The sequence below is a fragment of the Stegostoma tigrinum genome, chromosome 22 (assembly GCF_030684315.1).
Source record: "Stegostoma tigrinum isolate sSteTig4 chromosome 22, sSteTig4.hap1, whole genome shotgun sequence".
NCBI lineage: Eukaryota > Metazoa > Chordata > Chondrichthyes > Orectolobiformes > Stegostomatidae > Stegostoma > Stegostoma tigrinum.
The window spans coordinates 27,532,011-27,544,764 of NC_081375.1; the positions used below are offsets into that span (position 1 = coordinate 27,532,011).

At 49.0% G+C, this 12,754-nt stretch overlaps 1 protein-coding gene across 5 annotated transcripts in view; it reads right to left on the minus strand.

Annotated features, from left to right (window-relative positions):
- ccdc57 (coiled-coil domain containing 57) overlaps positions 1-12,754 on the minus strand; it is a 175,027-nt gene that overhangs the window by 35,998 nt on the left and 126,275 nt on the right. For all 5 annotated transcript variants that reach the window (XM_048555362.2, XM_048555365.2, XM_048555363.2 and 2 more), the window contains one exon: positions 1,085-1,185. In XM_048555362.2, coding sequence (XP_048411319.2) covers positions 1,085-1,185 — 101 coding nt within the window. The remainder of the gene's footprint in view (positions 1-1,084; positions 1,186-12,754) is intronic.

A 12,754-nucleotide genomic window follows, 5' to 3' on the forward strand; every position in this document is an offset into this window, starting at 1 on the left:
AAACATTTGCTGAAGGTGAAAGGGCAAGGAGAAATAGGTCCCATTGGCAGAAGACTCAAGAACCAGAGGACATCAGTTTAAAGTGTGTAGCAAAAAAATGCAAGGGCAACAGTAGGAAAAATTTTTTTCATGCAGCAAATGGTTTAGATCTGGAATGCACTGCCAGTGTGGTGGTGTCAGTTAGCTCTGTTAGCTGGACAGTGGTTTGCAATTCAGAGTGATGCCAACAGTGTGAGTTTAATTCCCACACCTGCTGAGATTACCATGGATGATGCGCCTTCTCAGTTTCTGCCCTTGCCTGTGCCACAGTGATCCTCAGGTTAAACCACTGCCAGTTGTCTCTCTCTAATGACAGCTTGGCCCTATGGTTACTTTACTTCTTTGTGAGCCAGTTAGCTCAGTTGGCTGGATGGCCAGCTTGCAATGCATAGTGACACCACCAGCCTGGGTTCAATTCCTGCACTGACTGAGGTTACCATGAAGGACGTTCCTTCTCAACCTCTCTCCAACCTGAAGCATGGTGAACCTCGGAATAAATGACCACCAATCATCTCTCTCCGATGAGAGTGCAGCTCTATAGGCTGGTAAGACTATGGCGGCTTTACTTTACAACATAACTACATTGACTGGCCAGCATTTTGGAATATCTTTATTTCCTGAAAGATGTTACACAACTGAAAATTCATTCCTTTTTTAATCATGGTAAATAGCTCTGTAATAGCATTTCACAGGATGTTCTTAAAAGTACAAATACATGGAGAGGTATACCCACCATGAAGAATTCTATCTTTATCTACAATCAGTCATTTGAAAAATGTCCTTTTTGATGGCAGATTTATAGTTTTTAGTTTATCCTTCCTGCAGCCTTGTGGAGATGCAAGTTGTTTTGAATTATCTGCATTAATTGGGCTTTGACAATAAGCAGTGTTACTGAGTCAGCAAGAAAGAATAGTTTCAGGTTATGACTCTGACTAACTGATAATTTTACCCATGGTCTGGTGGATAGAAAGATCTGTCCATCTGCTTGGAGGCAATTTCACTATAGGTTTCTACATGAATTATCCAGATTTTTGTCAAACATTACCTGTTGTGTGAGCTGTACTACCAGAGAGTTCAAATGTACAACCCTAGCTTCATGCTTCTTTGTAGTAATAGCTGTAGAGACCTTTTCAGCTCGAAGGCCAGCTAATATAAAAAGGGAGGAAGAAAAGAGACATGTATAAAACATTAAGTACAGAATTAATCCTTTCAATGTTGAGGCACATGTAAGTAGTCAAGGTTAAATAGCAAAATGATATGGGCTTAAACTCCAAAGTGAAGATTTAAACTTTTGCCACTAATAATACTTCAATAAGTAATGTAAATTGTGAAATGCTGTTCCTGAGAAGGCTGTTGATTAAAAGTTGATAAATGTGTTGTCAGGCAATGTTATCGTGATGAGGACAGGTGGCCTTTGTCACTGTGGAGGTGCATAGTTGTAAACTAATTTCGGGGTCAACTTTAACACCAGGGTTGCAAACAATCTGGCTCAGCTTCAGTCATGTATCAGGTAGAAGAACAGAATTGATAGCTAGGGAATGGAATGTATGGTGACAATCTATGACAATGATTGGTCTTTCCTCTTATTGTACAACTTAAGTTTAAGTGTCTACAAGTGGAGGTTGTATAGTTCAGAGTCATATTTGAAATACTTTAATTGGTTAGTAAATCTAAACTGAGTACACATTAACATCTCTTTTCTTCCACCTTTAGGAAATAATTCCCTACTATCAGGTTAAACTTCTTACAACCAGCTGATTGTAAATCGTTCAGAAATCAATCTTTATTCAGTTTAGATTTATTGACAAACTGGCCCATTCAAAATATAGGTACTTTCTAATCAGTTCAATCAGAGATGGTATTACATACCTCTGGAGCAGATGTGACTTGAATGTAGGCCTCGTGATTCAGAGGTAGGGGCAATACCACTGTGCCACAAGAGTTTGCATGTTGATATTTTCTAATCAATACGATCAGAGGTATGATTAAACACCTCTGGAGTAAGTGAGACTTGAACCGTGACTCTTGATTCTGAGGTAGAGACACTAACATTGCATCATTAGAGCCCTAAATGCCTTCACATAAAGCTCTTAATGCTACCACTATTTAATTGGGGAAGGTTTCTATATATTCAATACTGGATGTTGGACAAGTAGTTTTGGTATTTTAGAGATACTGCAGTGGTTAAAGGAAATGGTGCTATTGGGATACATGTGGAAAGTAACACTAAGTTTTTAGATGATGCTGCTGAGGCACAGCATGTTGATGAGAAAGAGGAAGGGTGAAAGAACAGGAAAATAAGTTGGAGTCATAGTGTCATCCAGCATAGAAACAGGCCCTTCACTCTACCATGTCTATGCTAACCAACAAACACAAAACTACACTAATTACATTTACCTGCACTTGGTCTATAGCCAACTGTGCCCTGGCATTTTAAGTATTCATCTTGATGCCTCATAATTGTTGCAAATGTACTTGCATCCACATTCCATCTGCCATTTGCTCTGCCAATTTTACCAGCTGATCAATATCAGACTGTAGCCTCAGACGATTCTCTTCACTATCAACATCACCAACAATTTTCACCTCATCTGCAAACTTATTAATTACATGTTCCATATTCACCCTGAGTCACTGATGCACATAGTAAAACAGCAAAGAACCATCTCCAAAACATGTGGTACACTGCTGGTCACAGGGTTCCAATAACAAAAACAACCCTCCACCATCACCCTTTGCCTCCTATTTGTAAGTCAGTTTTGGGTCCAGTTTGCAATGTTGCCTTGAATCCCATGGGGTCTTACCTTTTGGACCAGACTTCCATGTGGCACCTTCTCAAAGGCCTTATTGAAGTCCATGTAAACCACATCAACGGCATTACCGTTGTCAAAATATTTAGTCCACTTTTCAAAAAACTCTATTAAATTAGTCAGACAGGATCTTCAACTAAATATCAGTACTGACTCTCCCTGATCAATCCCTGCATTTCCAAGTATTTGATTAATCCTGTCTTTCAGAATTTTTTCTAATAATTTTCTACCACTGATGTCATGCTAACTGGTCTGTAATTACTTGCCCTAACCCTGTTGCCCTTCTTGAACAAAGGAACCATATTAGCTATCCTCGAGTCACCTGTGGCCAGCAAAGTATTAAATATATCTGCTAGGGCCCCAGCCATCTCCTCCCTTGCTTCCCATTCATAGCCTTGGATACATCTCATCAGGCCCTGAGGATTTTTTCTTTATTCAATCAAGAGATAAGGGCATCATTGGCTAGGCAGCATTTATTGCTCATCCCGAATTGCCCAGAGGGCAGTTGAGAGTCAACCACATTACTGTGGATCTAGAGTCACATGTAGGCCGGACCAGGTAAGGATGGCAGTTTCCTTCCCTAGAGGACATTAGTGAACCATATGTTCTTTCAACAATTGACAATGGATTCACAGTCACCATTAGACTTGGGCTTCCTGATATTTATTGAATTCAAATTCCACTTTCTGCCATGGTGGGACTCAAACCCCGGTCCCCAGAGCATTATCTGGGTCTCTGGATTAACAGTCCAATGATAATGCCATGGGCCATGACCCACAGTGCCTACTAAAGCATCTAATACCTCGTACTCCTTATTAATCTTAATGTTTTCCAGAACCTCAGCAGCCCAACTGAAATCCTCACCTACACTGTCTTTCTCCTATGTGACTGTAGATGAGAAGTATTTATTTAAGACCTCATCCATGTCCACTGGCTCCATGCACAGGCTGCCCCTTTTGGTATCTAATAGGTTGGACCCTTTCCCTGGTAATTCTCACACTAATAATATACTTATAAGAAGCCTTGGGGGTTTTCCTTGATACCATCTGCCAAAGATATGGCCCCTCTTTGCCCTCCTCATTTCCTTTTTATGCAATCTCCTATACTTTCTGTACTTTTGAAGGCCTCCCTCCTTTTCTGCTGCACTGTACCCAGCATATGCTTTCTTCCTTTTTTTCAATCAAACTCTTGTTGTTTGACATCAGGGTACTGCAGAAATACTGCCCTTGCTCTTAAGAGGAACATACTGGCCTTGAATTCTCACTGTACTACTTTCAAAAGGCTCCTACATACCATCTGTCATTACTGTGTCCATTTTACTAGCTGATAATATCAAATTGTAGCTTAAGACCATCCTCATTACAATCAACAACACCACCGACTTTTGTGTTATCTGCAAACTTACTAATTGTACCGTCCGCATCCACATTCAAGTTGTTAATGTATATAACAAAACAATAAGGATTCCTGCAATGAACTGTCTGGTACAAATACGGTATAGACTTCCAATTACAAAAGCAACCCTCCATCATCATCATTTGCTTCCTGTTTGTAAGCCAATTTTGGATCCAAATAGCTCTTCCCAGTCTACGCTTGCTAGATCCTGTCCAATTAAATTGAAATTAGCCTTCCCTCAGTTTAAACACTTAACTTCTGCACTATCCTTTTCCACAATGACTTTGAAACTTAGTGTTATGGTCACTATCCCCAAAATGCTCGTCCAATGAAGCTTCAAACTCTTGACCAGTTTCATCCCTAAGATCAGGTCTACCAATGCCCCATCTCTAGTAGGACTAGCAATGTATTGACAGAAAATGCTGTCCTGGACGCTCTTTAAAAATTCCACCCTATCTCATCCTTTCACACTAAGGCAATCCCTGTTAGTACTAGCAAAGTTGAAAACAACTATCACCCTGCTTCTCTCACACCTTTCTGTGATTTGCTTTTGTATCAGGTCCTCTAACTCCCTTTGAGTTTTGGGAGGCCTGTCATGTAATCTCAGCAAGGTAATCATTCATTTTTAAAATTTCTGAACTCTACCCAAATGGCCTTAATTGAAGACCCTTCTAGGGCAACCCCCATTACTGCATTGATGCATTTGCTTTATCAATTACGCAATGCCCCACCTTTCTTACACCCTCCCCCCAACCACTATGATGCCTGAAACCTCTATACCCTGGAATGTTGAGCTGCCAGTCCTGTTCTTCCTTCAACCTTATCTCAACGATCATAACAATATCATATTTCCATGTGCTGATTAATGTTCTAAGTTCATCTGTCTTATCAGTCAAGCTTTTGCATTAAAATAGATACAATCTACCTTTCTACCACTCCTATATGACATATCCTGGCCTTGTCATCTCCACCTACTAGACAGTTCTCGCATTACCCCTCCCACTGCCAGATTAATTTAAAACCTCCCCAATAGCACAAATAAACTCCCATCTGGTTCAGGTGCAACCCCTCTATTTTGTGTGGTTTCCATTAACCCAGAAGCTGTCCCAATAATCCAAAAATCTAAAGCCTTCCTTCCTACAACATCTCTTTAGCCACACATTCATCTGACTTATCTTTGTATTTCTACTCTCGGGAGCAGGTGGCACCAGAAGGAATCTGGAGACTGCAAACTTGATGTCCTTTCTCTTCAAACCACTGCCCAACTCTCAAAATTCCTGCTGAAGGAGCTCATTTCTAGTTTTACCCATGTCTTGGTACTGATATGTACCTCCAACTGCTGGCTGTTTATTCTCCACTTCAGGACATCCTGCAGCCACTAGAAGATATCCCTGACCCTGGCACCAGGGAAGCAACATACTATTTAAGAGTCTTGCTTGCTGCCACAGAATCACCTGTCAATTTCCCTTACAATCCAGTCCCCTATCATTAAAGTTTTCCCAGTCTTTTTCCTTCCCTGTTGTGCAACAGAGTGAATTGTGGTGCCTCAATCTTGGCTGCTTTCCCCTGAGAGTCCATTCTCACCAAAAGTATCCAAAATGGTGTATCTGTTTAGAGGGAGGTGGCTTCAGGGGACTCCTACACAGTATGCTTACGTTTACTAGTCCTTCTGGTGGACACCCAATGCTTTTCTGATTGTGTAACCTTCACTTGTGGTGTGACCAGCCGCTAAACTTGTTATCCACAATGTCTGCAGAATCTCGGATGCTCCAATAGTGAGTCCATCCACAGCTCCAGATGCTCATTGCAGCTAGTCAGGAGCTGCAGTTGAACACGCTTCTTGCATACCTGATCACATATGATTTCCCACATATTAGAAAAGGAGCATTCCAAGGGGCCAAGTTCTCCTGCCATTGGGAACCTTATCAACTATGGACAATAAACTAAGAACCAATTACTTAACCTTCTTACTTAACCGAAGCAGATTTCTCCCTCTGTCTCTGTCTCTGTCTCAATTCTTAACAAATGCAATCAACAAAAATAAAAAGTTTACACCCTCTCTCCTTCCTGGTACTACTCACTCACAAGTTTTGAGAAGATTTGTAGCTCAGGTTGAGGTTCTGGATGTGAGTTTGCTCGCTGAGCTGGAAGGTTCATTTTCAGACATTTCATCACCATACTAGGTAACATCATCAGTGAGCCGCCGACGAAGCACTGGTGTCCTGTCCTGCTTTCTATTTATCTGGTTAGGTTTCCTTGGGTTGGTGATGTTATTTCCTGTTCTTTGTCTCAGGGGATGGTAGATTGGCTCCAAATCAATGTGTTTGTTGATGGAGTTCCGGTTGGAATGCCATGCTTCTAGGAATTCTTGTGCGTGTCTCTGTTTGGCTTGTCCTAGGATTGCAAGAACTGTGACAAACACTACATTGGACAAACTAGCAGAAAGCTAGCCACCAGGATATATGAACATCAACTAGCCACAAAATGACATGACCCACTATCACTCGTATCCTTACATACAGATGAGGAAGGACACCACTTTGATTGGGACAACACATCCATCCTAGGACAAGCCAAACAGAGACATGCACGAGAATTCCGAGAAGCATGGCATTCCAACCGGAACTCCATCAACAAACACATTGATTTGGAGCCAATCTACCATCCCCTAAAGAACAGGAAATGACATCACCAACACAGGAAATGACATCACCAACCCAAGGAAACCTAACCAGATAAATAGAAAGTGGGACATAACACCAGCGCTTCGTTGGAGGCTCACTGTTGATGTTACATAGAATAGTGACAAAACATCTGGGAACAAACCTTCAAGCTCAGTGAACCAGCTTACATCTGGAACAAAATAAAGACCCACTCTCTCGTGGACCGAGAGGAGGAGAGTACTGTCTTGGAGGTGAAAGGAAGACGTTGGGTTTGCTGTGCACCCTTGCGACCAGTGGATCTTAATGCTGGCTTCGGCCTACCGCTGGTTCAGGGGAGCAGCCAACCTGCAACAATGGCTGCGGCAAGTGCTCGTGCCCCAGGTCAGGGGGTCCGGAACACCATCCGTGTTTCTGTAAAGAAGGTGGATGAAGGTGCACCTGTGGACCGCACCTTCTTCGTGAAGAGGGTCCTGTTGGACTGTTGTGGGTTCGCTGCTGCGGACATTTACTGCCTGCAGGATTTCCCCGGAGGAGGTTTTTACGATGTGACCTTCAGGCGTCCCAAGCTTTGCGAGCGCTTCCTGGACGTTTTCAAAGAGAAAGGAGGTGATGGCCCCCTCTCTGTATTGACCGCTGTCCTGCTGTTTGTGATGCCAACACAGAGGAGCTGTATGGTGACTGTACATATGTACAACCCGCATGTGCCAGCAGTTGATGTCCTGACCTTCCTCGGAAGGTATGTGAAGGTGGAAGGGGACCTAACTGACAACATGGACCCCTTTGGCATCTGGACGAGCAAGAGGCAGGTCAAGGTGACGCTGAGGATGGGCACGGACGGGAATGTCGTACACCCACCGTCCAGCTTCGCGATCGGTGGGAGCAAGGGCTACCTAACCTATGCAGGGCAACCTAAAGTCTGCCATGCCTGTGGTAGGTCAGGTCACGTGGCGGCTGACTGCAAAGCCACCATCTGCAGGAACTGCAGGGAGGAGGGACACCTTGCAAAGGATTGCCCACAAGAGAAAAGCTGCAACCTTTGCGGGGAAGCGGGCCACCTCTATAGGGCATGCCCGCAGTGGGGGACCACCTACGCCCAGGTCGCCGGCAGGGGCAATGTGGGGCCAGCCCCCCCCGGAGGAGAGGAAGGCACCAGGGCCCAGCACGGACCCCACTAATGTGCAGGAGGGCCAGGCCGTGCAGGAGGGCCCAGCCCCGCAGGATGGGCCCGAGGCCAGCAAAGCACCCCTGCAGGCTCCGCTCCCCCCGACAACCCGGAGTCGATGGAGGCGGCGACAGGCGACCCAGGGGAGTGGACAACAGTCCGGAAAGCGAGGAGGAAGACGGGCCCAGGAAACGCAACCATCAGGCGGGAAGAGGCAGCTACAGGGGGGCTATAAGAGCTCCTCTGACGAGGGGGATTTGGAGAGGGCCCACCCGAAGCAGAAGTTAAAGATCTCGAGGGAGAAGGAAAGCAGCACCACGCTTCCAGGTGACGGGAGGCGTCCTGAGGCTCCCTCCGACACCCAGTCAGTGCTGCTGGGGCACTGGAGGGCCCCCCGGAACTTCCAGGCGGGAAGGAGGAAACAGCGCGTCCCCAGTCTGACCCGGAGCCGGACCCTCCTGCCTCCACACCCCTGACGGGGGGATGCCACCCGGAAGGCAGCACGGACGGTTTCCTGAGCCCGGAGAGCATCCAGCAGTTGGCCCGGGCAATGGGCATGAAGGGACAGATGAAGGGGCTGGACCTTGGACTTGGGGAGGGTACTGCGGTCACTGCCCACAATGGGGGTACGAGTTGCGAGCATTAATGTGCGCAGTGTCAGGTCCACCGCAAGATGTGTATCCACGTTAGCCTACCTGACCACCATCAAGGCGGACCTCCTGTTTCTGCAGGAGTGCTGGATACTGCACCTCGGCAGGTACGGGAAATGGTCCGGCGCCTGGACCTGTGGGCCTTCGATCTGGTCGGGGGGTAACGACTGTCGCTCCTCGGGCCTGGCTATTCTGCTGCGGGGGCGCAACTTCACCATCTCTCAAGTTCAGGAGGTGGTGGGAGGGGTGCCTCCTAGAGGCTGACATCACCTACAGGAATGCTCCCCTGAGGCTGATCAACGTGTACGCCCCAGTGGTACGGAGTGAGCGGTTGGACGTCCTGCAGCGGCTTCCACCCCTGCTGGCTACGTCCAGGCGGGTCATCCTAGGCGGAGACTTGAACTGCATCATTGATGCAGATGGAAGATCCGGCATGGGGACAGCGGGTGGGGGGAGTCAACTGGACGTCACGTCCAGATTCCTGATGGGCACGGTGAAGGACACCAAGCTGCTTGACGTCTTCAGCACCCCTGCAGACGGAGTGCAGCAGAGGTACACCTGGTTGCGGCCAGACGGGTCTATCCGCTCAAGGATAGACTTCCTGTTTGTGTCACGGACGTTCTCGGTCAGGTCCACCGGCGTCGAGCCGGTGTACTTCTCTGACCACTGCCTCCTGCTGGCCGACAGTCACTTACAGGACGACCAGCCGGCCGACGAGGGGACGTGGAAGCTCAACACGAGTCTGTTGACCCCAGAGAACGTCGAGGAGCTTAGAGGGAGTACGCTGGTTGGAGAACCGTGAAACCCCTCTTCGAGTCTCCAGGCGACTGGTGGGAGACGGTGAAGGAGAACATCAAGAGGTTCTTTGTCCTCAAGGGTGTTCAGAAGGCAAGAGAGAGGCGGGGAAAGCTGTCGCGACTCCAGAAAAGGGTGCAGAACCTGCTCCTTCTGCAGTTGATGGGGGTCGATGTCACGGAGGACCTCCGCGAGGTGAGGGGCCAGCAAGCCTCGCTCTTCGCCGCGGAGGCCTCCAGGATAATCTTCCGGTCCAGGGTCCGCTACGTGGAGCAGGACGAGACGTGCTCGCGTTTCTTCTTTCAGAAGGTGCACAAAGAGAGCTCTGTGCTTAGCTGGCTGAAGGAGGGCGACGGCTCGGTGACGTCGTCTCGGCCTGACATTTTGAGGATCAGCAGATCCTTCTATGCCGGACTGTACGACACGAAGCCCACGGACAGCACGGCATCCGAGTCGTTCCTGTCGTCTATCACGGAGGTCTTAGACGACGGCACGAGGGAGTGGCTGGACCGGCTGATATCCCTGACGACACGAAGCCCACGGACAGCACGGCCTCCGAGTTGTTCCTGTCGTCTATCACGGAGGTCTTAGACGACGGCACGAGGGAGTGGCTGGACCGGCTGATATCCCTGGACGAGCTGACCAGAGCCCTCAAGTCCTTGGAGAGGAATAGCACTCCCGGGAGCGACGGCTTACCGGTCGAGCTGTATTCCGCTCTGTGGGACATGGTCAGCCAGGACCTGCTGGAGGTGTACGATAGTGCGCTTCGGGCAGGGGAAATGTGCAAGTCCATGAGGAAGGGCATCATCACCCTCATTTACAAGAGGAAGGGGGAGAGGGAAGAAATTAAGAATTGGTGTCCCATTTCACTATTAAACGTGGACTACAAAATCCTGGCCAAGGTCATAGCCAACCGGGTCAGTTGTCCTGGAGTCAGTGATTCACCCTGACCAAGCCTGTGCTGTGCCGGACGGGAAGATCGCTGAGAGCCTCGCGCTCATCAGGGATACGATCACCTACGTACAGGACAGGCGGGTGGACACCTGCCTCGTCAGCCTGGACCAGGAGAAGGCCTTCGACAGGGTCTCTCATGCTTACATGAGGGACGTCCTCTCCAAATTGGGGTTCGGGGAGGGCATCTGCAACTGGATCCGGCTGCTCTACGCCAACATCGTTAGCGCAGTCTCGATCAACGGGTGGGAATCAGACAGTTTTCCTGTTAGATCTGGAGTCAGGCAGGGCTGCCCGCTCTCTCCTGCCTTGTTCATGTGCTGTGTGGAGCCCTTCGCCGCATCCATCAGGAAGGACGTGAGCCTGAAGGGCGTGACTATCCCAGGCAGCGGAGGCCTTCAGGTCAAGACCTCCCTGTACACGGACGATGTCGCCGTCTTCTGCACCGATCGTCGGTCGGTGAGTAGACTATTGGACATCTGCAGCCAGTTTGAACTGGCCTCGGGTGCCAAAGTTCTTCGGGAACTGGGACGACCGCTCCTTCATCCCCTTCACAGTCAGGACAGACTACCTGAAGGTGCTGGGTGTTTGGTTTGGTGGAGCTGGGGCGTGCACTAAGACTTGGGAGGAGCGTATCACCAAATTGAAGCAGAAGCTGGGCAGGTGGACGCTCCGGTCCCTCTCCATCGCGGGTAAGAACCTGGTTGTCAGGTGCGAGGGGCTTTCAGTACTGTTGTATGTGGCGCAGGCCTGGCCTATTCCCTGGACCTGCGCCGCTGCAGTCACCTGGGCCATCTTCCACTTCATTTGGGGGTTGAGGATGGACCGGGTCCGCAGGGACACCATGTACAAAGACCTGGGAAATGGGGGAAAGGGCGTACCGAACGCCACCCTCGCCCTGACGGCTACCTTTATGTGCGGCTGGATCAAGCTGTGCGTAGATCCTCAGTACGCAAACACCAAGTGTCACTACTTACTGAGGTTCTACCTGTCCCCGGTGTTGCGAAGGATGGGCCTGGCCTCGTTGCCGCGGAACGCTCCGAGTAGTTGGACCGTTCCATACCACCTGTCCTTCGTGGAGAAATTTTTGAAAGGAAACACCTTTGACCACAAGGCCGTCAGGCAGTGGTCAGCACGTAGTATCCTCGAGACCCTTCGGGGAAAAAGAGAGGGTGGATCCCGTCGTGTAGTTCCCCACGCAGACTGCCAAAGTTGTTTGGCAGAATGCCTCATTGCCAGAACTTTCAAACAAGCACAAGGACATTGCTTGGCTGGCGGTGAGAGGGGCTCTGCCAGTGAGATCCTTTATGCATGCCGGGAATCTCTGCACCACCGCACGCTGCCCTCGAGGTGGCTGCAGGGGGGACGAGACTGTCGATCACCTCCTTCTGGTGTGTGCCTATGCGCAGGAGGTCTGGAGGGGGATGCAGTGGTATTTGTCGAGGTTCGTCCCGAGCAGCTCCGTGACGCGGGACTCCGTGCTCTACGGGCTGTTTCCAGGGACGCGCACCGAGACCAACATCAACTGCGCCTGGAGGACTATCAATGCGGTGAAAGACGCTCTTTGGTCTGCCCGCAACTTGCTGGTCTGCCAGCTGAAAGAACTGACCCCGACCGAGTGTTGCAGACTGGTGCACTCCAAGGTCCAGGACTACGTGCTGAGGGACGCGCTAAAGCTTGGGGCAGCCGCCGCCAAGGCGCGGTGGGGAAAGACCACGGTATGAAACCCCTCGTCCAGAATAGAAAAAAGGGCCCTATCTAGTAACTGGGCCCAGCTGGCGCCTTCCCCAACTGGTCAGGGGGCCAACGGGGACTGTGCGGGGTGACGACTGCCGGGGTGTTTTCTTTGTTATTTTTCCTTTCGTTGGTGTATGTACCCCCGGGTAACCCGGAGCGGCTTGCATGACTGGGTAGGTGTGTAAATATGTTTTTTTTTGTACATCTTATGAATAAAGTATATTTTTTCAAATAAAGAAAAGTGACGAAACATCTGGGAACAAACCTTACAGCTCAGTGAACCAGCTTACATCTGGAACAAAATAAAGACCCACTCTTTTGTGGACCGAGACAAGGAGAGCGCTGTGTTGGAGGTGGAAGGAAGACGTCGGGTTGGCTGTGCACCTTTGCAACCCGTGGATCTTAATGCTGGCTTCGGCCTAACGCTGGTTCAGGGAGCAGCCAAACTGCAACGATGGCTGCGGCAAGTGCTCGTGCCCCAGGTCAGGGGTCCGGAACACCATCCATGTTTCTGTAAAGAAGGTGGATGAAGGTGCACCTGTGGACCGCACC